The sequence below is a fragment of the Aphelocoma coerulescens genome, chromosome 29 (assembly GCF_041296385.1).
Source record: "Aphelocoma coerulescens isolate FSJ_1873_10779 chromosome 29, UR_Acoe_1.0, whole genome shotgun sequence".
Taxonomy (NCBI): domain Eukaryota; kingdom Metazoa; phylum Chordata; class Aves; order Passeriformes; family Corvidae; genus Aphelocoma; species Aphelocoma coerulescens.
The window spans coordinates 1429195-1453593 of record NC_091042.1 but is presented as its reverse complement, the minus strand read 5'-3'; the positions used below and the strand labels follow the sequence as shown (position 1 = coordinate 1453593).

At 69.3% G+C, this 24399-nt stretch overlaps 1 protein-coding gene across 1 annotated transcript; it reads left to right on the top strand.

The window, feature by feature from the left end:
* Positions 1-1173: 1173 nt before the first annotated feature.
* On the top strand, positions 1174-24272 carry KIF5A (kinesin family member 5A). The gene is made up of 29 exons (XM_068997592.1): positions 1174-1308; positions 3658-3745; positions 4121-4194; positions 4288-4392; positions 4483-4531; positions 5818-5873; positions 5965-6052; positions 7824-7948; positions 8432-8536; positions 8954-9102; positions 9601-9749; positions 10108-10313; positions 10555-10623; positions 11100-11306; positions 13524-13670; positions 14872-15060; positions 15868-15985; positions 16618-16685; positions 17121-17230; positions 18523-18624; positions 19165-19225; positions 19312-19383; positions 20188-20292; positions 21712-21925; positions 22904-23012; positions 23366-23436; positions 23548-23575; positions 23647-23736; positions 24031-24272. The coding sequence occupies exons 1-28, from the start codon at positions 1180-1182 to the stop codon at positions 23723-23725; spliced, it is 3072 nt and encodes a 1023-aa protein (XP_068853693.1). The 5' UTR covers positions 1174-1179; the 3' UTR covers positions 23726-23736; positions 24031-24272.
* The last annotated feature ends 127 nt before the right edge of the window (positions 24273-24399 follow it).

Sequence of the window (24399 nt, the reverse complement as noted above, 5' to 3'; positions counted from 1 at the left end):
ACATGGGGAGACACAGGGGGACACGGGGGGGACACACGGGGGGGACACAGGGGGAAACAGGGGGGCACAGAGTGCGGGCACGGCCGGGGGACACCCGGGAGGGCACATGAGGGGCACATGGGGGAGCACGGGGATGGGGGAACACGGTGGGGACACGGGGGGACACCCGGGGCAGACTCACGGGAGGGGGCACACGGAGAACGCCCGGGCCGGGGGGCACACAGGGGGGTGGGCACCCATGGAGGGGTGTCCTGGGCTGCGTCCCGTGGTGGGGCTGCATTTTGCACCCGCGGAGGAATCCCGAGGTCAGCTCCGGACCGTCCCCCCCGGCATGTTTGGGGGGGTCTCATGGAGGGGCGGGGGGACCTCCGGGCCGGGCAGAGTCCTCACTGTGCCGGGGGTGGGGGGATGAGTCAGGACCGCTGCCTTCCCGCGGGGGGCGGGGGGGATGGAATCTGAGCAGCGAGGCCGGGGGGAGGCTGGCCCTGCGCCGACCCCCTTCCCAGCCGGTGCAGGGACCGGTCCCGCACCCTGCCCTGCTCCCTGCGCCGTGAATCAGCAGTTTGGGGGGGGTCCATTCCCAGGGCTGAGTGCCCCCCCCCTCCAGTCCCGTCCACCTTAAGAGCCGCGGGCGGCTCCACCTTAAGGCGGGGGAGGGGGCGCGGGGGGGCGGCCCCCCCACCTCCCGGTCCCGGGGCTGCAGTGGCGACAGCAGCGGTCACAGGAGCGGCGACAGCGGCAGCTGCGGAGCGTCAGCCCCGCCCGGCGCCGCCTCCCGCATCCTGCAGCCCGCAACCCGCATCCCTGAGCAGCATCCTGCATCCCGCAGCGCGGGCAGCATCCTGCATCCCTGGGTACCACCCTGCATCCCTGGGTACCACCCTGCGCTACTGAGCATCATCCTGCAGCCCGGGCAGCATCCTGAGCTCCTTGGGTACCACCCGGCATCTCTGAGCACCATCCCGCATCCCTGGGTACCACCCGGCACCTCGGGCAGCATCCTGCATCCCTGAGCCGCATCCTGCACCCTCGGGCACCGCTCGGCACCGCTGGGTACCATCCCGCACCCCGGCTGCCACCTGACCCTTAGGCTGTGAGCAGCACCCCGGGTGACACCCGCCGCCCCCCAGCACCAGCCGCCCCCTTGGCCGCCCCTCTCGACGCCCCCCGACCCCCGCCATGGCCGAGCCCAGCTCCGAGTGCAGCATCAAGGTCCTGTGCCGGTTCCGGCCCCTCAACCAGGCCGAGATCCTGCGGGGGGACAAATTCCTGCCCGTGTTCCAGGGGGACGACAGCGTCGTAGTGGGGGTGAGTCAGTGCGGGGGGCGCGGGGACCCCCAGGATGCGGGGGGGGGGGGGGGTGGTTGGGGGCGGTATCCCCAGTTTGGGGGTAGCTGTCCGGAGGGGGGGCACTGTCACTTGGGGGGCAGAACCTGTTTGGGGGGGTGGGGGGGGGGAAGTGGTCCTGGGTGTGGCCACTGCCCCCCGGGGCTCTTCCATGCCCCCCCTTACCCTCCCCCCCCCCCCCATTTCCAAGGTTCCCGGCACTCCCAGTTCCCCCAGTGCCGGGAGGGGGGGGGGCTGTGTTTACAATGAGCGGAACCGCCCTGACCCCCGGGGGGGGCACGGCCGGGCCCCCAAGCAGCGGCGGAGGTGGGGGGGGGTTGCCGCAGATCCCCCCCTCCCCCTCCCGCTGCGGCCCTGCCCTTTGTTAGGGGGCTCATGCGGGGGACGTCTCAGGCCCCCAAAATATCTCCACCCCCCCGCCCCTCCATAACGCCCCCCCTTGCCCGGGGGGGGGGGGGGAGAGACGGTCCCGGGGGGACAGCGGGGTGTGGGTGCGGGGGGGTCCGTGGATGGGAGGGGGGTCCCTGGATGCGGGGGGGGGTCAGTGGGTGCGGGGGGTGTCCGTGGATGGGGGGAGACCGCGGATGGGGGGATGGTTCAGTGGGTGCGGGGGGGCCCCTGGATGCGGGGGTGGTTCAGTGGGTGCGGGGGTTCAGTGGGTGAAGGGTGGCTCAGTGAGTGCGGGGGGGTCCGTGGGTGCGGGGGTGCTCAGTGGGTTCGGGGGGGCTCAGTGGGTGCGGGGGGACTCAGTGGGTGCGGGGGGGTGTCCGTGGGTCCGTGGGTGCTCAGTGGGTCCGTGGGTGCTCAGTGGGTGTGGGGGGGCTCAGTGGGTGCGGAGGGGTGTCCGTGGGTCCGTGGGTGCGGGGGTGCTCAGTGGGTGCGGGGGGGGTCCGTGGGTGCTCAGTGGGTGCGGGGGGGTCCGCAGACGGGGGTGCCGCGGTGCGGCTGTGCCGGCGCAATGCGGGGGGCGGCTGCGGGGGCAGTTGCAGGGGTGGCGTTGCGGGTTTGGGGCGCGGGGTTTGGGGTGGGGGGGATGCGGGGGCAGTGTGGGATGGGGGTGCGGGGGGGGTGCGGAGGGGTTGCGTGACCGGCGGCGGGCGGGGCCGCGGTGCTGCGGCGGCTGCGGGGCGCCGGGGGGGGGCCGGGGAGAGCGGGGGCGCGGGCTGATGTCGCCGGTTGTCCCCGTGTCCCTGCGTCCGTGTGACCCCATGTCCGTGTGTCCCCATGTCCGTGTGTCCCTCTGTCCGTGTGTCCCCTGTCCGTGTGTCCCTCTGTCCGTGTGTCCCCGCGTCCCCGCCTCAGCACCGGGGCCTGGACAGCTCCCGGCGTGGGGTTGGGGGGGGGTACGGAGGGGCTGGGGGAGGCTCTGGGGGTCTCTGGGGGTCTGTATTGTCTATGGGGGGCTGAGGGGTCTATGGGGGACCTGGGGGGTGGGGATCCTTGGGGATCTAGGGGGGTCTGCGGGGGGTCTGTAGGGGGATGAGGACTCTGTGGGGATGGATGAGGTCTCGGGGGGGGGGATTTGTGGGGTCTGTGGGGTCCACACGGGGGCTGGGAGGTCTATGGGGTGTATGAGGGTCTATGGGGGCCTACAGGGAGCTGAGGGGTCTTATAAACCCACAGGTTTTATGGGGGCCTGGGGGGTCTGTGGGGGTCTGTAGGGCAGCTAAAGGGCCTGTGGGGGTCTGTGGGAGGCTGGAGGGGTCTCTGGGGGTCTGTAGGGTGGCTAAGGGGCCTGTGGGGGCCTATTGGGTCCATGGAGGGCTGGGGGGCCTATGGCTGTCTATATGGAAGCTGAGGGGTCTCTGGGGGTCTATGGGGGACTGGGTGCTTGTGGGGGTCTGCGAGGCGGCTGAGTGTTCTGGGGGGGTGTAGGGGGGGGTCTCTGAGGAGGCTGAGGGGTTCTTGGGGGTTCGTGGGGCTGTGGGGGACTCGGGGGGTCTGTGGGGATCTGTGGGGAGTTATGGGGAAGTCTGGAGGGGTCTGGGGGTTAGGGTTGTGGGAGTGGGGTCTGTGTGGATATTGGGAACCTGTGAGAGGTTGTGGGGAGTGGGGTCTCTGTGGATATTGGGGACCCTGGGGCGTGTGGGGGCTGGCTCCATGAATGGGGGCTGTAAGTGGGGTTCAGGGTGGGTATAAGGGGACAGAGTGCCAGAGGCCCTAAAACCACCCACCTCCCTTCCTGGGCCTCACTGCACCTGACTGGACCCTGCCAGCAGAGCCCTGAGACTGCCACAGCCCCCCCAGCACCTCGGGGGGGGGGGTCTCTCTGGCCAACGACCCCCGTGTGGCTCCCGTTGTGTCCCCCAGGGCAAACCCTACGTCTTCGACCGCGTGTTCCCCCCGAACACCACGCAGGAGCAGGTGTACCACGCCTGTGCCATGCAGATCGTCAAGGGTGAGGGGCAGGGACCCCCGGGGACAGCTGGGGACACCCGGGCACGCCGGGCACGAGGGCCTTGGGGGTGTCCAGAAGGCTTTGGGGCCTCTGCAGGACTTTGAGGGGGGGGTCACTGGAAGCCACGGGGGCTCTGGGGTGTCCTTTGAGGGTCACTGCAGTCCCCAGGGTTCTCGGGGTGTCTGTGAGGTCCTTCGGGGTGTCCTGGGGGCTTTGGGCATCCCGGAGGGGCTCAGAGGTGACCTCAGGTCCTTGGGAGGGTCGGGGACACTTGGGGTTCCCAGAGGAGTCGCTTGGGGTTTGGGGGGTCCCGGGGGGGGTCCTGAGGGATGTTTGGGGGTCCCGGGGGGGCCCATACCCACCTTCGCCCCCCAGATGTGCTGGCCGGGTACAACGGGACCATCTTCGCCTATGGACAGACGTCATCGGGCAAGACCCACACCATGGAGGTGAGGGGGCACTGGGGGGCTCCGAGGGGGCTGGGGGGGGTGCTGGGGGTGCCCTGGCACCGCCTGGGTGTTCACTGCCCCCTGCCCCCCCAGGGGAAGCTGCATGACCCCCAGCAGATGGGCATCATCCCCCGCATCGCCCGCGACATCTTCAACCACATCTACTCCATGGACGAGAACCTCGAGTTCCACATCAAGGTGGGCACTGGGAGCACTGGGAGGAGCTCTGGGGGGAGCACTGGGAGGCCAGGCCGGCCCTGGGCTGACACCCCGATCCCCTCCCCCCAGGTGTCTTACTTTGAAATCTACCTGGACAAGATCCGGGACCTGCTGGACAGTGAGTGGGGAGGCACTGGGAGAGACTAGTGGGGACTGGGATGGAGGCACTGGGAGAGACTGGTGGGGACTGGGATGGAGGCACTGGGAGAGACTGGTGGGGACTGGGACAGGGGCACTGGGAAGTGCTGGGAGTCAGTGGGGAGCTGTTGGGGGCAAACTGGGAAGTAGTGGGTGGGTCCTGGGAACTACTGGATGATTACTGGGAAGAACTGGAAATCAATGGAAGGGGACGGGGGAGATCTGTGAGGAACTAGATGGTTACTGGGTAGCACTGGGAGTCAGTGGTGGGGTACAATGGGGCACTGGGAGGCACTGGATGATTACTGGGAAGCACTGGGAGGCACTGGATGATTACTGGGAAGCACTGGATGGGGACTGGGAAGCACTGGGAGGCACTGGATGTGTACTGGGGAGCACTGGGAAGCACTGGATGGGGACTGGGAAGCACTGGGAAGCACTGGATGGGGACTGGGAAGCACTGTGAGGCACTGGATGGGGACTGGGAAGCACTGGATGTGTACTGGGAAGCACTGAGAGGCACTGGATATGTACTGGGGAGCACTGGGAAGCACTGGATGTGTACTGGGAAGCATTGAATGGGGACTGGGAAGCACTGGGAAGCACTGGATGTGTACTGGGAAGCACTGGGAGGCACTGGATGGGGACTGGGAAGCACTGGGAGGCACTGGATGTGTATTGGGAAGCACTGGGAGGCCCTGGATGTGTACTGGGAAGCACTGGATGTGTACTGGGGAGCACTGGGAAGCACTGGATGTGTATTGGGAAGCACTGAGAGGCACTGGATATGTACTGGGGAGCACTGGGAAGCACTGGATGTGTACTGGGAAGCATTGAATGGGGACTGGGAAGCACTGGGAAGCACTGGATGTGTACTGGGAAGCACTGGGAGGCACTGGATGGGGACTGGGAAGCACTGGGAGGCACTGGATGTGTATTGGGAAGCACTGGGAGGCCCTGGATGTGTACTGGGAAGCACTGGATGTGTACTGGGGAGCACTGGGAAGCACTGGATGTGTATTGGGAAGCACTGGGAGGCCCTGAATGTGTATTGGGAAGCACTGGATGTGTACTGGGAGGCACTGGATGTGTACTGGGAAGCACTGGGAGGCCCTGAATGTGCACTGGGAAGCACTGGATGTGTACTGGGAGGCACTGGATGTGTACTGGGAAGCACTGGCTGTGCACTGGGAAGTGCTGGGAGGCGCTGGCAGCTCCTGGGGCATTTTGGGAGGCCACAACCCCCCCTCCTGCCCAACCCCCCAGTGACCAAGACCAACCTGTCCGTGCACGAGGACAAGAACCGCGTCCCCTACGTCAAGGTGAGGGGCAGGGGAGGGTCCCGGGGGGGCACTCCCGGGTGGGGGATGGGGTCGGAACCCCCTGAGCCCCCCCGTGCCCATCCCCCGCCAGGGCTGCACCGAGCGCTTCGTGTCCAGCCCCGAGGAGATCCTGGATGTCATCGACGAGGGGAAATCCAACCGACACGTGGCTGTCACCAGTGAGCGACACGGGGGCACGGGGGGCACGGGGGGCACGGGGGGCACGGGGGCACGGGGGGCACGGGGGGCACGGGGGCACGGGGGGCACGGGGGGGCACGGGGGGACACGGGGGGGCACGGGGGGCACGGGGGGACACGGGGGGCACGGGGGGCACGGGGGGACACGGGGGGCACGGAGGGCACGGGGGGACACGGGGGGGCACGGGGGGCACGGGGGGACACGGGGGGCACGGGGGGCACGGGGGGCACGGGGGGCACGGGGAGACACGGGGGGCACGGAGAGACACGGAGGGACACGGGGGGCACGGGGGGACACGGGGTGCACGGGGGGGCACGGGGGGCACGGGGGGCACGGAGGGACACGGGGGGCACGGGGGGGGCACGGGGGGCACGGGGAGACACGGGGGGCACGGAGAGACACGGAGGGACACGGGAGGCACGGGGGACACGGGGGGCACGGGGGGGCACGGGGGGCACGGGGGGCACGGGAGGCACGGGGGGACACGGGGGGCACGGGGAGACACGGTGGGACACGGGGGGCACGGGGGGCACGGGGGGACACGGGGGGCACGGGGAGACACGGTGGGACACGGGGGGCACGGGGGGCACGGGGGGCACGGGGGACACGGGGGGGACACGGTGGGACACGGGGGGCACGGGGGGCACGGGGGGCACGGGAGGCACGGGGGGACACGGGGGGCACGGTGGGACACGGGGGCACGGGGGGCACGGAGAGACACGGTGGGACACGGGGGCACGGGGGGCACGGGGGGACACGGGAGGCACGGGGGGCACGGGGGGACACGGGGGGCACGGGGGGACACGGGGGGCACGGGAGGCACGGGGGGCACGGGAGGCACGGGGGGGCACGGGGGGACACGGGGGGCACGGGGGGACAAGGGGGGGACACGGGGGGACACGGGGGGCACGGGGGACACGTGGGGACACGGGGGGACAAGGGGGGGACACGGGGGGCACGGGGGACACGGGGGGACACGGGGGACACGGAGGGACACGGAGGGACACGGGGGGCACGGGGGGATACGGGGGACACAGGGGGCACGGAGGGACACGGGGGGCACGGGGGGACACGGGGGGCACGGGGGGGGCACGGGGGGCACGGGGGGCACGGGGGGACACGGGGGGCACGGGGAGACACGGAGGGACACGGGAGGCACGGGGGACACGGGGGGCACGGGGGGGCACGGGGGGCACGGGGGACACGGGGGGCACGGGGGGGGCACGGGGGGCACGGGGAGACACGGTGGGACACGGGGGCACGGGGGGCACAGGGGGACACGGGGAGACACGGGGTGACACGGGAGGCACGGGGGGGCACAGGGGGCACAGGGGGACACGGGGGGCACGGGGGGACACCGGGGGACAAGGGGGGGACACGGGGTGGGAGCTGGGACATCCCACCGGTGCACGGCTGTCACCTGCGAGGGACACGGGGGGATACGGGGGGCTGGGGGGTGATGGGGGTCGGGCACAGGCTGCTGGGGATCCCTGGGGTGCTGGAGGCGTTTTGGGGAGCCACGGGGGACCCTGTAGGAGTTATGGGGGTCCCTGGGGCTTTCAGGGGTCCACGGGGTGCTGTAGGGCCACTGGGCCGACTTGGGGTTCCAGGGAATCAAGGGGTTCTTGAGGAGCACGGGGGGGTTTTGGGGGGCACTGTGGGGGTCTGTGAGCCGTTTTGGGGTGCAGCGGGGGCACTGCGGGGGTGCTGCCCGTCCTGGGGGTGCCCCCAACGTGTGCCCCTGCCTGCAGACATGAACGAGCACAGCTCCCGCAGCCACAGCATCTTCCTCATCCACATCAAGCAGGAGAACGTGGAGACGGAGCAGAAGCTCAGCGGGAAACTCTACCTGGTGGACCTGGCGGGCAGCGAGAAGGTGGGGGGACCTCAAAGGTGGGGGGACCCCAAAGGTGGGGGGACCCCGGAGCTGTGGGACTCCAGAGCCGAGGGTCCGGGGGGGCGGGGGAGATGGGCTGGGGTACGGGGCACTGGGAGGGCACTGGGAGGGCACTGGGGGAGGGTGTCCCCCTTGGAGGGGTGGGACCTGGGGGTGTTCATGAGGTTTTGGGGAGCATTGGGAGGGGGGGCCTGGGGCAGTCTGTGGGGTTTTGGGGGGGCAGTAGCGTTTTGTGGGACACTGGGAGGGCAGGGGTCTTGGGGGGTCCATGGGTTTTTTGGGGCCCATGGGGGTTTGGGGACCATCAGGTTTCAGGATCGTCGGGCTGGGGTGGGGGTCTCTGGGCGGAGAGTGTGTGCACTGGGGGTCTCCTGGCTGATGGCACCCTTGGGTTGGGGTTTGGGGAGGGGTCCCTGGGGTAGGGGAGCACACGGGGGGGTCCTTGAGCTGCCGCCCCCCCAGGTGAGCAAGACGGGGGCTGAGGGAGCCGTGTTGGACGAGGCCAAAAACATCAACAAGTCCCTGTCGGCGCTGGGCAACGTCATCTCGGCCCTGGCCGAGGGCACGGTGAGACCCCCGCGGTGCCCGGAGTCCCCCCCGGTGTCCCCCGCTCGTGTATCCCCCCCCATGTGTCCCCCCAGGGTCCGGGGGCAGGGACACTCTTGCTGAGCCCCCTCCCCCCCAGTGCGCCCCCTCAGTGTCTCCCCCGGGGGTCCTGGGCTGGGGGACACTCCCTGACCACCCCCGCCGTGTCTCCCACCCTATTGAGCCCCCCTGCCCGCCCCCTGTCCCGCCCTCCCCCCCCCGGGGTCCTGCGAGGGGGACACCCCCTGAGCCCCGCGTGTCCCCAACCCGAGCCCGCTGTCCCCTCCCGTGTGTCCCCCGGGCTGGGGGCTGCCCCGCTGAGCCCCCCGCCCCCGCCATGGGCTGCCCCCGGGGGTCCTGCGGGGGTCCCCCCGCTGACGCCGCCCCCTCCCCCCGCAGAAGGCGTACGTGCCCTATCGCGACAGCAAAATGACGCGGATCCTGCAGGACTCGCTGGGCGGCAACTGCCGCACCACCATGTTCATCTGCTGCTCCCCGTCCAGCTACAACGACGCCGAGACCAAATCCACGCTCATGTTCGGGCAGAGGTGGGGGCTGGGGGGGTCCCGAACCTCCCCGCACCCCCCCTGAGCCCCCCCTCATGGTCGGGCACGGGTGGGGGTTGGGGGGGGCTTAATTACACCCCCCCACCCCCGCACCGGTTGTGCCCCAAGTGGCCCCATGGACCCATCGCCCCCAACCCCATTCCAAGATCTCCCACTGCACCTCCAGTGCCCCCCACGTAGCCGCGACACCCCCACTGCCCCCCAGCTGCCCCCACGGACCTGTTCCAGCCCAGCCGCACCCCAACAGCTCCTGCTGGACCCCAACTTCACCCATCACCCGCTGCACCCCGGGAGCACCCCTTGTGTCCCAGGCACACCCCAACGGCACCCAGTGCACCCCAAGTGCCCCCCTGCACCCCACGGGGGCTGCATTGGGGTCCCCGGACCTGGGAGGGGAGCGGAGGGCAGGTGGCCCCTGGAGTGGCAGCGGTGGCCCGGTGATGGGGAGCTGGGAGTCCCAGTTTCGGGGTGCCCCCCCAGGGCCAAGACGATCAAGAACACGGCGTCGGTGAACCTGGAGCTCACGGCTGAGCAGTGGAAGAAGAAGTTTGAGAAGGAGAAGGAGAAGAACAAAGCGCTGAGGGAAACCCTGGCGCGGCTGGAGGCGGAGCTGAGCCGCTGGCGGAGCGGTGAGGGGCACCCCGAGAGCCGGGGGGGACCCCATCCCACCCCACCATCCCCTCCAGCCCCCGCTGGGGACACTGAGGCAGAGGGTGGCTCCTGGGAGGCCAGGCTGAGCCGCTGGCGGAGCCGTGAGGGGCACCCCGAGATCCGGAGGGGAACCCCAACTGTGGGGAGGGGACCCCATCACACCCCAACAGCCCCCCCAGCCCCAGAGGAGACCCCGAGGCCGTGTCCTTCACCAGGGGAGGCTGAGCTGAGCCACTGGCGGAGCAGCGAGGGGACCCCCAAGTCTGGGGGACACCCTGAGATCCAGGGAGACCCCCCAGCCCTGGATGGGGATGCTGAGGCCGTGTTCCCCCACAGGGGAGGCCGTGCCCGAGACGGAGCAGCTGAACGAGTCCGAGACCGAGACGGGGCCAGGCGAGGGGCCAGGGGAGGGCCAAGGGGGTGCCCCCGAGGAGCCCCCCCTGAACGACAACAGCTCCTCCATCGTCATCCACATCTCGGACGAGGAGCGCCACAAGTACGAGGAGGAGATCCGCAAGCTCTACAAGCAGCTGGATGACAAGGTGGGGACCCCTGGCCGGGGGGGGGATCCCCGAGACCCCTCCGGACCTGCCAGGGACCCTCTGAGCTCCCCAGGATGCTTGGGGACCTCCCAGTCTGCCCAGCAGCCCCCAGGACCCTCAGCATCCCAGGACTCCTGGGATGCCCTGGCAGCTCCCAGCTCCCCCCTGGACCCCCAGCCCCCCTCCCCCCCCACCCCGCAGCCCCTCGGGTGACCCGTGTGGACCCTCCTGTGCCCCTCAGGATGACGAGATCAACCAGCAGAGCCAGATCATGGAGAAGCTCAAGCAGCAGATGCTGGACCAGGAGGAGGTGAGGGCCCTGCCCCCCACCCCGTGACACCCCCTCTGTCTGACTGACCCCCTTGGACCCCACCCAGACCCTCCAGGACCCACCTGGACCCCTCTGGGACCCCAACCCAGACGTCCTGGACCCCTTCACCCTGAGTGCCTGGGGGACCCTCCAAAATCTGACCCCTGGGACCCCAATGTGACCTCACTGGAACCCCCCCAGGTCTCCTTCGGGACTCCCACCTGGGGACCCTCTAGGATCCTTCTGGGACCCCCAGTTCTGACCTCTGGCTGACTCTGCCAGAACCACTTTGGGACCGGTCCCTAGGACCTCCCAGGACCTCCCAACTTGAGCCTCCACCCCGACCTGTGGGTCCTCCTGTGGGATGCCCACTGTGACCCCTGGGACCCCCACTCTGACCCCTGGGATGCCCACCGTGACCCTTGGACCCCTCTGGACCCCTACTCTGACTCCTGTGCCCCCTGTGCCTCTCCCAGGTGCTGGCGGCGGCGCGGGGCGGGGGCGAGGCGGCGCGCCGGGAGCTGGCGGCGCTGAGGGCCGAGCACGGCGCGGCGCGGGCCGAGGTCACCGAGGTGCTGGCGGCGCTGGAGGAGCTGGCGCGGAGCTACGACCGCAAGGCCCAGGAGGCCGAGGACACCGGGCGCCACAACCGCCGGCTCGCCGACGAGCTGGCCCGCACCGAGGTGGGGAATGCACTGGGACACCGGGACAGACCACGGGGACTCAGCGGGGTCGGGCTGGGAGCCTGGCAGGGACACCAACAGGGAAACCCCACAGGGAAACCCAACGGGAAACCCAACAGGGAAACCCAACGGGGAACCCAATGGAGAAACTCAACTGGGAACCTAACTGGGAACCCAATGGGGAACCCAACTGGGAACCCAATGGGGAACCCAATGGAGAAACCTAACTGGGAAACCAACAGGGAACCCAACTGGGAACCCAATGGGGAACCCAATGGAGAAACCTAACTGGGAAACCAACAGGGAACCAACTGGGAATCCAATGGGGAACCCAATGGAGAAACCCAATGGAGAAACTCAACTGGGAAACCAACAGGGAACCCCATGGGGAACCCAACTGGGAACCCAACTGGGAACCCAACAGGGAACACCAACAGGGAACCCAACTGGGAACCCAATGGGGAAACCAGTGGGGTAACCCAACAGGGAAACCCAATGGGGAAATCGAAGGGGAACCCAATGGAGAAACCCAACTGGGAAACCAACCGGGAACACAACTGGGAACCCAACAGGGAGCCCAACAGGGAACCCAATGGAGAAACCCAACAGGGAGCCCAACAGGGAACCCAATGGAGAAACCCAACTGGGAACCCAACTGGGAAACCCAACAGGGAACCCAACGGGGAACCCAACTGGAAAACCAACAGGGAACCCAATGGAGAAACCCAACTGGGAACCCAACTGGGAAGCTAACGGGGAAATCAACAGGGAAATCAATGGAGAACCCAACAGGGGAAGCCAATGGGGAAATCAATGGGGAACTCAACAGGGAACACAACTGGGAGCCCAGTGGGGTCCTACTGGGAACCCAACAGGGAAACACTGCGGTGAAACCCAGCAGGGTCCTTCTGGGAACCTCCATGGGTGCCCCACGGCGGCTCACAATGGGGTCCTGCTGGGAATTCCCACAGGCACCCAATGGGGATTTCCAACAGGATCCTACTGGGAACCCAGCTGAGACCCCACACTGGGAATTCCAGTGGAGTCCTGCTGGGAACCCGACAGGAAAGCCAGTGGGGTCCTAGTGGGAGCATCCAAGGGGACTCAGCAGGGATCCCTGCTGAGACCCCCCCTACTGGGAACCCCAGAGTGGCTCATCAGCTGTGAATCCAGTGGGAAACCTACTGAGAGACCCCATGGGCACCCAACAGGGATTCCCAGCAGGATCCTACCACGGCCACCCAGTGGGGATTCCTGCTGAGGGCTCCATGAGGCCACACTGGCAGCCCCCAAGGGTGTCTGACCAGGATCCCCAATGGGGTCCTACTGAGAACCCGCTGGGGATCCCAGCTGAGATCCCTCCTAGACTCCACTGGTAACCCCAAATGGGCTCCTCAACCCCGCTGGGAAACCTACATGGATCCCATTGGGACCCCCACCCTCTGACACAGCAACTCCCAGAGCCCCCTCCCCCAGGTCCAAACTGGGACTCAAAACCCAAACCGGGATGCTCTGAGCCAGGGAAACCCCAAAACAGGAGTCTTAGGCTTGGAAGCCACTTAAACCCCAAACCAGACCCCAAAGAGGGTCCCCTTCCCATCAAGCCACACCCCAAGGAAGAGATACCCCCCCCCCCAAGCAGAAGGGGATTCCCCCCCGCCTCAAACCAGCACCCAAACTGGGGAACCCCGCCCTTAAACCTGGAAGCCAGACTGGGTGTTCCCGCGGCACCCCGCGGGTGGGATCTTGGGGTGCTGGGGGTGGTGCCACAGTTCCAGGGTTACTGAGGGGTGCTGGGGGTGCCGAGATGGGGGTCCGGGGGGGTGCTGGGGTGCTGGTGGCGTGCCAGGGGGTGCTGGGAGTGCCAGCTGTGGTGTGGATGCCGGGGCAGCGGGGGTTCGGGCGGGGGGTGCTGGGGGTCCCAGGGCAGAGGGTGTTGGGGTGTCAGGGGTGCTGGGGGTGCTGGAGGGGGGCTGGAGGTGCCGGGCTGCCGGGGCGGGGTGTGCTGGGTGTTAGGGGACACGGGGGTGCCAGGGGTGTCTGGGAGGTGTTGGGGTTCTCAGGTGTGGGGGCTGCCCGGGAGGTGTCGCGGAGGTGCTGCTGCCCCTCGGTCCGCGGGGTGTTCTGGGTGCCGCTGTCCCCTGGTGGCCCACGGGTCCCCGGGGGGTGCCGGGTGCCGCTGTCCCCGGTGCCAGCGCAGCCCCGTGGGTGTCGCAGGCCACCACGCTGTCGCTGGAGTCGGAGCTGTCGCGGGCACGGGAGCTCGGCGGGCAGCAGCGGCGCCGCGCAGCCGAGGTGCTCAACGGGCTCCTGCGGGACCTGAGCGAGCTCAGCGCCCTCGTGGGCAGCGGCGACATCAAACTGGTGAGGGGCACGGGGGGCACGGGGGGCACGGGGGGCACAGCGGGGTCTGTGCCCGGTGGGACGTGCTCCTGCCGTGCCCTCCCCGTGTGCGGTGTGTGCCGTGCTGTGCCCATACCAGAGCCGTGCCATGTCACACGCATCTATGTGCTCTGCCTGTGCCCATTCCGTGCCCATTCCGTGCCCATTCCGTGCCCATTCCATGCTCACTCCATGCCCATTCCGTGCCCATTCCGTGCCCATTCCGTGCCCATTCTATGTCCCCGTGATGCCCATGCCCATTCCATATGCCCTGTGAGCGTCAGATCCACCCCGTGCCAGGCTGTGCTCTCTGTGCCACGCCAGGCCCACGCCATGCCCACACCATGCCCACGCCACACCCCTGCACTGCCCACAGCATTCCCAGGTGCGTGAAGTGCCCGTGCCACGCCCACGTAAAGCCCCCACCACGCCTCCGCAGTGCCCATGCCATGCCACACCCGTGTGTGCCATCCCCACGTGCCACACGCGTGTGCGGCACATGCCTGTGCCACACTGTGCCCGTGCCATGCCTACACCCTTCAATGCCGCGCCGTGCCACGCCCGCTGACCTGTGTGCTGTCCATGCCGTGCCGTACCTGTGTGTGGCACACACCTGCGCCATGCCATGCCATGCCATGCCCGTGCCATGCCGTACCTGCGTGTGGCACACACCTGTGCCATGCCATGCCGTGCCATATCCACGCTGTGCCATTCCTGCGCCCGCTGACCCGTGTGCTGTCCATGTCGTGCCCGTGCCATGCTGTACCTGTGTGTGGCACACACCTGTGCCATGCCGTACCTGCGTGTGGCACACACCTGTGCCGTGCCATGCCCTGCCATATCCACGCTGTGCCATTCCTGCGCCCGCTGACCCGTGTGCTGTCCATGTCGTGCCCGTGCCATGCCGTACCTGTGCGTGGCACACACCTGTGCCATACCGTACCTGCGTGTGGCACACACCTGTGCCGTGCCATGCCGTGCCATACCCACCCTGTGCCATTCCTGCGCCCGCTGACCCGTGTGCTGTCCATGTCGTGCCCGTGCCATGCCGTACCTGTGTGTGGCACACACCTGTGCCATGCCGTACCTGCGTGTGGCACACACCTGTGCCGTGCCATGCCGTGCCATACCCACGCTGTGCCATTCCTGTGCCCGCTGCCCTGCGTTGCCACGCCCTGCCCAGCCCGTGGAGGTGAGCGGGGCCATCGAGGAGGAGTTCGCGGTTGCCCGGCTCTACATCAGCAAGATCAAGTCGGAGGTGAAGTCGGTGGTGAAGCGCTGCCGGCAGCTGGAGAACCTGCAGGTCGAGTGCCACCGCAAGCTGGAGGTGACGGGGCGCGAGTTGTCCTCCTGCCAACTCCTCATCTCCCAGGTGCGCCGGGGCGGGGGCAGTGCCACCGCCGTGGGGACCCTGTGCTTTGGTGGCACAAGGTTTAGTGGCTCCAGGGGTCGGTGGCTCAGAGTTTTGTGTCCCTGGGATTTGGTGACCCCGGATTTGGTGGCACTGGGGTTTGGCAGCTCCAAGGTTTGGCAGCTGAAAGCTTTGGTGTCCCCAGGGTTTGGTGGCCTGGGGGTTCTGTGGCCCCAGAGTTTGGTGGCCCCAGGGTTTGGTGGCCTGGGGGTTCTGTGGCCCCAGAGTTTGGTGTCCCCAGGGTTTGGTGGCCTGGGGGTTCCGTGGCCCCAGAGTTTGGTGGCCCCAGGGTTTGGTGGCCTGGGGGTTCCGTGGCCCCAGAGTTTGGTGGCCCCAGGGTTTGGTGGCCTGGGGGTTCCGTGGCCCCAGAGTTTGGTGGCCCCAGGGTTTGGTTTCCCTGGGCTTTGGTGCCCCTGGATTTCTTGGCCCTGGGTTTGGTGGCACCAGAGTTTATTGGTCCAAGGGTTCGGTGACCCTGGCTTTGGTGACCCGGGGGTTTGACTCCCTTGTGGGGGGGGGGGGTCGATGGCTCTGGGGGGTGCCCCTGGGGGTGCTGGGGGGCTGTTCCCGCGGGGGTCGCGGTGTCCCTGGGGGTACCAGGGGGTACCTGGGGGGGTGGTCCTGGGGCTGGGGGTTGCCAGGGTGGTGCCCCCGCGGGTGTTGGGGGGATGGTGCCGGGGGGGTTCCGGGAGCTGGGGTGCCCGCGCGTGCCGGGGGGTGCCGGTGCCCCCCGGGCGGAGGCTGAGGCCGCTGCCGGTGCCGCTGCAGCACGAGGCGAAGATCCGCTCGCTGACCGAGTACGCGCAGAGCCTGGAGCTGCGCAAGCGGCACCTGGAGGAGGCGCACGACGCGCTCGGGGAGGAGCTGGCGCGGCTGCAGGCGCAGGGTGGGGGCGCGGGGGGTCGGGGCTGGGGGCAGGACGGGAGCACGGGGGGCCTGAGGGCACGGGATGGACACGGGGGGAGCACGGGGGCGTGGGGGGAGCGGGGTCTGGCGCGGCTGCAGGAGCAGGGTGGGGGGCGCGGGAGGGTGGGGGGCTCAGGGGCATGGGAGGAGAAGGGGGGGCCGGGGGCACAGGGGGCTCAAGGGTGTGGCGGGAGAATGGGGTGGCACAGGGGGCTCGGGGGCTGGGGGTGTATGGGGTGGCACAGGGGGCTCAGGGGGCTGGGGGTGTATGGGGTGGCACAGGGGGCTCAGGGGGCTGGGGGTGTATGGGGTGGCACAGGGGGCTCGGGGGCTGGGGGTCTATGGGGTGGCACAGGGGGCTCAGGGGGCTGGGGGTCTATGGGGTGGCACAGGGGGCTCGGGGGCTGGGGGTCTATGGGGTGGCACAGGGGGCTCAGGGGGCTGGGGGTGTATGGGGTGGCACAGGGGGCTCGGGGGGCTGGGGGGCACAGGGGTGGGGGGGAAACGGGGGGGCTGGGCGGAGTATGGGGGGCTGGGGGTCATGGCGGGGATTGGGGGGCTAGGGAGTCCTCAGTGGGACTCGGGGGGCTGAGGGGTCCCTGGGCCCTACAGAGGCCGCGCAGGGGGCAGCTCGGAAGCAGCGGGAGCAGGATGAGAGCCAGGACACGGACGAGGTCAAGGTGAGGGGTGCAGGGGGGGCACAGCAACCCCGGGGGGTTCAGGGTCCCTGAAGGGTGGGGGGGATTCGGGGGGCGGCAGCTGGGGGTTCTTAGGGTATGTGAGGTGTGCTCGAGGTGGGTGAGGGTCCCTGGGGTGCTGGGGGCTGCTGGGTGACGCTGGGGGTCTGGGGGGTGTTGGGGGGTGTTGGGGAGGCTGGGTCGTTGGGGTCTCTGGGAGGTGTTGGGTGTAGGGGTGTGGGGTCCCTGGGGATGTCAGCTCCCAGGACTTGTTGGGGATGTGGGCGTGCCGAGGGTCCCAGGAGATGTTGGGGTGTGGGGTCCCCGGGGGTGTGCGGGTCCCTGGGAGATGCTGGGTCCTGGGGAGGTGCTGAGGAAAGGTTGGGGTCCCCGGGGGTGCCCGGGGTGCCCCGAGCTGAGGCCCCGTGTGGGGCGCAGGCGGCGCTGGAGCTGCAGCTCGAGAGCCAGCGCGAGGCCCAGCACAAGCAGCTGGCGCGGCTGCGGGACGAGGTCAACGAGCGGCAGAAAACCATTGACGAGCTGCGGGAGTGAGTGACCCCGGCCGGACCCTGAGCCCGGCCCTGACCCCTGACCCAGCCGTGGCCTGGCCCTGCCCCTGATGCTGACCTCAGCCCCGTCCGGGCTGCCCCCAACCTGCCCAGCCCTGTCCCTTCCCTGGCTCATCCCTGGAGGGAGGGACAGTGGGGGCAGGAAAGGACAATCCCCTTGTGGGTCTGTCTCCATCCATCCCTCCATCCCTCCATCCATCCATCCATCCATCCATCCATCCATCCATCCCTCCCTCCCTCCCTCCCTCCCTCCATCCATCCATCCATCCCTCCATCCCTCCCTCCTTCCCTCCATCCATCCATCCATCCATTCATCCATCCATCCATCCCTCCATCCCTCCATCCTTATGTCCATCCCTCCCTCCCTCCCTCCCTCCATCCATCCCCCATCCCTCCATCCCTCCCTCCCTCCATCCATCCCTCCATCCATCCATCCATCCATCCATCCATCCATCCATCCATCCATCCCTCCATCCATCCATCCATCCATCCATCCATCCATCCATCCATCTCTCCATCCATCCATCCATCCATCTCTCCATCCATCCATCCATCCATCCATCCATCCATCCATCCATCCATCCATCCATCCATCCATCCATCCATCCATCCATCCATCCATCTCTCCATCCATCCATCCATCCATCCATCCATCCATCCATCCATCCATCCATCCATCCATCCATCCCCCATCCCTCCATCCATCCATCCATCCATCCATCCATCCATCCATCCATCCATCCATCCATCCATCCATCTCTCCATCCATCCATCCATCCATCCATCCATCCATCCATCCATCCATCCATCCATCCATCCATCCATCCATCTATCCATCCATGGATCCGTCCCTATGTCCATCCATCCATCCATCCATCCCTCCCTCCCTCCCTCCCTCCCTCCCTCCATCCATCCATCCATCCATCCATCCATCCATCCCTCCCTCCCTCCATCCATCCCTCCCTCCATCCATCCTTCCCCTGAGTGCTGTCCCTCCATCCTCAGCCCCCTTGACCTCATGTCTGTCAGTCTGTCCATCCCCTGATCCCATGTCTGTCCGTCCATGCCCCGTCCATCCACCCATCCTCCCTCCTGTTCCCTGTCCATCCCCTGTTCTCCCCATCCATGTGTCCATCCCTCCATCCAGCCCTGACCCCCTGACCCCTGACACTTGTCCTTCCGTCCATCCCTCCTTCCCTCACCCATCTGTCTGTCCCCTGATCCTGTGTCCATCTGTCCGTCCCTGACCCGTGTCCGTGTGTCCGGCACAGCCAGAACCAGAAGCTGGAGCTGGAGCTGGAGCGGCTGCGGGCGGAGCACGAGGCGCTGCGGGCGGAGGAGCGGGCCAAGGCCGCGCGGCTGCAGGAGCTCACGTGAGACCCCCAGGACCCCAACCCAACCCCCAGAGGCCTCTGGGATCCCCTTGGGACCCCAACCCAACCCCCAGGGGCCTCTGGGATCCCCTTGGGACCCCAACCCGACCCCCAGGGCTTCCCGGGGCTCCCCTGGGGACCCCCACCCCAGCTCCCAGAACCCACCAGGGACTCCCTGCAGGACCCCAACTCTCTCCCCCACGACCCTGCTGACACGCCAGGAACCCCAAACCCCAGGGCCCCCAGGACCCATCCTCAGCACCCTAAACCTGACCCCCAGAGCCCCCCAGGACCCCCTGACATCCCCCAACCATCCAGTGACCCCCCAACTTTGGGGTGCTCCCCAACCTTGGGGTTACCCCCTAACCTCAGAAAGATACCTCCCTCCTTGGAGTGACCTCCCCATCCTTGGGGTGCCCCCTCAAGCTCGAAGTGACCCTCCCAAGTTGGGGGTGCCCTCCCCTCCTTGTATTGCCCCCCCAACCCCGGGGTGCCCCCCTCGGACTGAGCCCCCCTAACTTTGGGGTCCCTTCACCCCAGGCTCCTCTACGAGCGCCACGAGCAGTCCAAGCAGGACCTCAAGGGGCTGGAGGAGACCGTGGTAGGTGGGGGGGTCCTGGGGGGCTCCGGGGAGCCTGGGGGGGGTCTGGGGGTCCCTGTGCACCCCCCTCACCCCCTGCCCCCCAGGCCCGTGAACTCCAGACCCTCCACAACCTGCGCAAGCTGTTTGTTCAAGACGTCACGACTCGAGTCAAGAAAGTGAGGGGGGAAAAGGGGGAAAAGGGGGGGGAAAAAGGGGGGAAATTGGGAAAATGGGGAAAAGGGGGGGAAAGGGGGGGAAAGGGAGGAAAAACGAGCGGGCGAGGGGGGGAATGAAGGAACAAAAGAGGGATAAGGGGGGTAAAAGGGGGGACAAGTGGGGAGTCTGGAAGTGGGGTATGGGGAGAGTGTGGGGTCAGAGATAGGGGAGGGGGGACAGGGAAGGGAAGGGAAGGGAAGGGAAGGGAAGGGAAGGGAAGGGAAGGGAAGGGAAGGGAAGGGAAGGGAAGGGAAGGGAAGGGAAGGGAAGGGAAGGGAAGGGAAGGGAAGGGAAGGGAAGGGAAGGGAAGGGAAGGGAAGGGAAGGGAAGGGAAGGGAAGGGGGCACTGGGGGGAGAAGGGACGGGGGGTTGGTCTCGGGGGGAGCCAAGAGTAGGTTGGGGGGGCCCGGTTCAGGTTGGGAGGAGCCCTTTGAAGGCTGAGGGGATCTCGGCCCAGGCTGGGGGCTCCCAGACCAGGTTGGGGCATTCCCGGATTTGGGGTGGGGGGAGATCCCAGCTTGGTTGTCACAAGGAAGGGGCCTGGCCCAGGTTTGGGGGTTCTCAGCCTGGGGGGGCTCTCAGGACAGCCGCGGGGGGGGGCAGCTCGGTTCGAGGGCTGCCAGCCCGGGTGGGGGGTGTCAATGCTGGGCGGGGGGGGCTGATCCGGGGGGTGCCCGTCTGGGTGGAGAGGGGTGATCCCCGTGTGGGGGGCGTTTCCCGGGGAGGGGGGGATCCGGTTCTGACGGGGGTCCCGGTGCCCCCAGAGCGCAGAGCTGGAACCCGAGGACAGTGGGGGGCTCCACTCCCAGAAGCAGAAGATTTCCTTTCTTGAGAACAACCTGGAGCAGCTTACAAAGGTTCACAAACAGGTGCGCGGGGGGGGCACGGGGGGGGGTTCCCACCCCATAACTGCCCCATAACCACCCCATAACCACCCCAGGGCCCCTCCAGTTCTGCAGCCTCCCCTCGCTCTCCTGGTGGCCCCTGCAGCGTCACCCCCAGCGCCCCTTTCCATCCTGCCCCCCATCCCTGGGTGCCCCCCCCCGCTCCATCCGGCCCCCACCCCAGGCTGACCCGCGACCCCCCCGCTGATGCCGGCTCTGTTGCCCCCCCCGCTGCCTCCTCCCAAGCTGGATCTCTGGGTGTCCAAGGTACCGAGCCCCCCCCGGCACCCCCGCGGGCAGGACACGGGGGGGGGGGGGGAGAATCCCCCCACTCCCCCCGGGGGTGGGCAATAGACCCCCCCCAGTCCCCTCTGCCCCCCTGGCAGCCCCCAGTTTTGCAGGGTGGGGGGCACCGCTCTGACCGGCACCTTCCTGCCTGACCCCCCCCGGCTGTGGAGCCCCTCCCTCACCCCCTGCGCCCCCCGCAGCCCCCCCTCACTGCCCCCCAAGCACCGCCCCGCTGCTGCATGTGGCACTGCTGGGGGGCTGGGACCCCCACCCAAGGACCGCTGGGGGCACGGAGACCCCCCACCCAGGCACTGCTGGGGGGCTGGGACCCCCACCCAAGGACCGCTGGGGGCACGGAGACCCCCACCCAGGCACTGCTGGGGGGCTGGGACCCCCACCCAAGGACTGCTGGGTGCGCTGGGAGCCCCCCGAGGCACTGCTGGGGCGGGGGGGCTGCAGGGCGCCCCGGGGCTGCCCCCGCCGGTGCGGGGCTGGGCTGGGTGCCTGGTGCCGGTGGGTGCCTGGTGCCGGTGGGTGCCTGGTGCCGGTGGCACTGTCGGAACCGGAGCGGGCTGGTGTCGCTGCCGGTGCTGATGTGTGCCGGTGTATTCGGACGTCGGGGCCGGTACCGGTGCCGGTGTGTGCGGTGCCGGTGTGTGCCGGTACCGGTACTGGTACCGGTGTGTGTCCCGGTGCGGGCTGGTGCCGGTGGGTGCCGGTACCGGTGTGTGCGGATGTCGATGCCGGTACCGGTACGTGTCGCGGTGCTGCTGTGTGCCGGTACCGGTGCTGGTGTGTGCGGGTGCCGAGCCCGGTGCCGGTACCGGCGGCTGTGGATGGATGTGGATGTGCCGGTGTGGGCGGGTGGCTGCCGGTGCCGGTGCCAGGGCGGATGCCGGTGATGGTGGGAGCGGGTCCCGGTGCCGGTGGGGTCCCGGTGCCGGTGGGGTCCCGGTGCCGGTACTGACGTGTCGCACAACGGGTCCCTGACAATGCAGCCCCGGGACGGGCGGCGCAGAGTGCGGGTGCCGGGGCAGCTTCGGGTGGCACGGCAGGTGCCCGTGGGGGTCCCGGCGGGGGTCCCGGTGCCGGTGCCGGTACTGACGTGTCGCACAGCTGGTCCGTGACAATGCAGACCTGCGCTGTGAGCTTCCGAAGCTGGAGAAGCGGCTGCGCGCTACGGCTGGGCGTGTGCAGGCCCTGGAAGGGGCGCTGAGGGCGGCCAAGGAGGGGGCGCGGCTGGACAAGCGCCGGTACCAGCAGGAGGTGGAGCGGATCCGCGAGGCCGTGCGGGCCCGGGGGGCGCGGCGGGGGCCCGGCGCCCACATCGGTACGGGGGGCACGGCGGGCACCGGAACGCGGGGTGCAGGGTGGGCACGGGGGGTGCGCGGGGAGCTGCGGGGCAGGGGGGGGCACAGGTACAGGGGTGCAGGGGGTGAGAGGGGTGCAGGGTGGGCACGGGGGGTGCAGGATGGGTGCAGGGGGTGCGGGCACATGGGGGGTGCAAGGGAGTGCTCAGGGTGCAGGGTGGGCACATGGGGTGCACAGGATGGAGCGGCACTGGGTGCCGGGGTGCAGGGTGGGCACGGGGGGGCACGGGGGGTACCGGCTGGGAACGGGGGGTGCAGGGTGGGCACGGGGGTGCAGGGTGGGCAGGGGGGGCACGGGGGTGCAGGGGGGGCAGGGTGGGCACGGGGGTGCAGGGTGGGCAGGGGGGGCACGGGGGGTGCAGGGTGGGCAGGGGGGGCACGGGGGGTACCGGCTGGGCACGAGGGGTGCAGGGGGGGAAGGGGGGCACGGGGGTGCAGGGGGGGCGGGGGAGGCAGGGGGGGCAGGGGGGCGGGGGGGGCAGGGGGGGCAGGGTGGGCAGGGGGACACGGAGGGTGCAGGATGGGCAGGGGGGACACGGGGGTGCAGGGTGGGCAGGGGGGGCACGGGGATGCAGGGGGGGCAGGGTGGGCACGGGGGGGTGCAGGGTGGGCACGGGGGGTGCAGGGTGGGCAGGGGGGACACGGGGTGCAGGGTGGGCGGGGGGGGCACGGGGGTGCAGGGGGGACAGGGTGGGCAGGGGGACACGGGGAGTGCAGGGTGGGTGGGGGGGGCACGGGGGTGCAGGGTGGGCAGGGTGGGTACGGGGGGTGCAGGGTGGGCACCGGTCCTGGCACGCTCTGGGGTTCATGCGGGGTGCTGGGGCTGACACCCCCTGCAAGGGCAGAGGGTCCGGCCCAGGGGGTGTCACAGACTCTGGGGGTGCTCCCGGGGGTGCCGGGTGCCAGCCAGCGCCCCTGACCCCGCCGTGCCCCCCCAGCCAAGCCGGTGCGGCCGGGGCAGGTGCCGTCGCCCACCGGGCTGAGCTACACCAACAGCCTGTTCCAGGGGTACCCCGGGGCGGGCCCCCTGCCCGGCCCCCACGGCCTGTGAGTGGGGCGGGGGGCAATGGGGGGGCTTGAAGGGAGGGCAGAGGGGGCACACGGGGGTGCAGGGGCATGGGGGCTGCCTGGGGGGAGGGCGAAGGAGGCACAGGGGGGTGCAGGGGGCGTGGGAGGGTCGGGGGTTGGGGCAGGAGGAGTGCGGGGGGTCCTGGGGGGGAGGGCTGGTGGGGTACGGGGGTGCAGAGGGCAGGGGGGGATCCCTCGGGAAGGGCGGGGCAGGCTCGGGTTTCGGAGGGGCTGGAGCGGGGGCTGGGCACGGGGTGCCCCTCCCGGTGCCAGCAGTGCCCAGGGGGGTCTCAAGGCTTCTGTCCCCCCCCTTCCTCATGACCCCCCCCCAGCTTTGCCAGCGGCCCCCCCACGCTGTCCAGCAGCCCCCCGGACTCCTACCAGCAGCTCAACGTGGATAACGGTGAGGGGGGGCCCTGGGGACGTGGGGTGTCCCCAGTTTTGGGGTGGTGCCACAGGGGGGGTGGAGGTGTCCCCCAAATCCCGCCGCTGGAGCTGCTGCTCTTCCTTGCAGGGAACGTGACAGACATCAACGACAACAGGTGAGGGGGGGCCGGGGCTGGGGGGGTCTCGGGGAGGGGGGGGGCCCAGCTGACACCCCGTGCCCCCCCAGGAGTGACCTGTCCTGCGCCTGCGAGGCCGAGGAGGCGGCCAAGCTCTTCCCCCTGCGCCAGGAGACGGCGGCCAGTTAATGCCCCCCCAGGTACGGGACCCCCATCCCAGCCCATTCCTCACACGCCCCCGGGGACCCCCATCCCCCTGTCTCAGGGACCCCGGGGATCCCCCCCCCATCGTCCCCCCCAACCCTACATCCCCCCCAATCCCAGTTCCCCCCATTCCTTGGGTGTCCCCAGCGCTCCCTTGGACGCCCCCAAATCCCTGCACCCCGCTACTCCCAGACCCCTCCCCACTCCTGCAGGGTCTGGGGTCCCCCCTCATCCTTGGGAGACGCCCGGGGTGGATCTGTCCCCCCCCCCAACCCGCGTGTCCCCCCCAGGTCCTGCCAGACCCGGCTCCGCTCGCATGTCCTGGTGTCACCCGTGTCCTGTGCTCGTGCCACGCTCGCCCCGTGCCGGGGGGGCTGTCCCCCCCCACCAGGACCCCCCCCGGGACACCCCGATCCCGCTGTGGGGGCGGTGCCGGGGGCCGCCCGAGCTGCCTTAACGCGGACCTGGAGAATGTCACCCCCCGGCCCGGCCCCACGAGTGGGGGGCAGCCCCCCCTCCCGCACCCCCCGGGTCCCCCCCTCGCTTGGCATCTCGGCTCTGCCCCCCCTCCCCTCCACAGGACCGTCCGGGCCATCCTCGCGTGGGGGTCCCCCGTGCCCCCCGCCCCCCCCAGCGCTGCATGTCCCGCCCGGCGCGGC

Excerpts from the sequence above, each read along its gene's own strand:
- KIF5A (XM_068997592.1), top strand. The coding sequence starts at position 1,180 with ATGGCCGAGCCCAGCTCCGAGTGCAGCATCAAGGTCCTGTGCCGGTTC. Across the intron at positions 9,750-10,107 it reads GCTGAGCCGCTGGCGGAGCG|GGGAGGCCGTGCCCGAGACG; the intron begins GTGAGGGGCACC and ends GTTCCCCCACAG. Across the intron at positions 10,314-10,554 it reads ACAAGCAGCTGGATGACAAG|GATGACGAGATCAACCAGCA; the intron begins GTGGGGACCCCT and ends TGTGCCCCTCAG.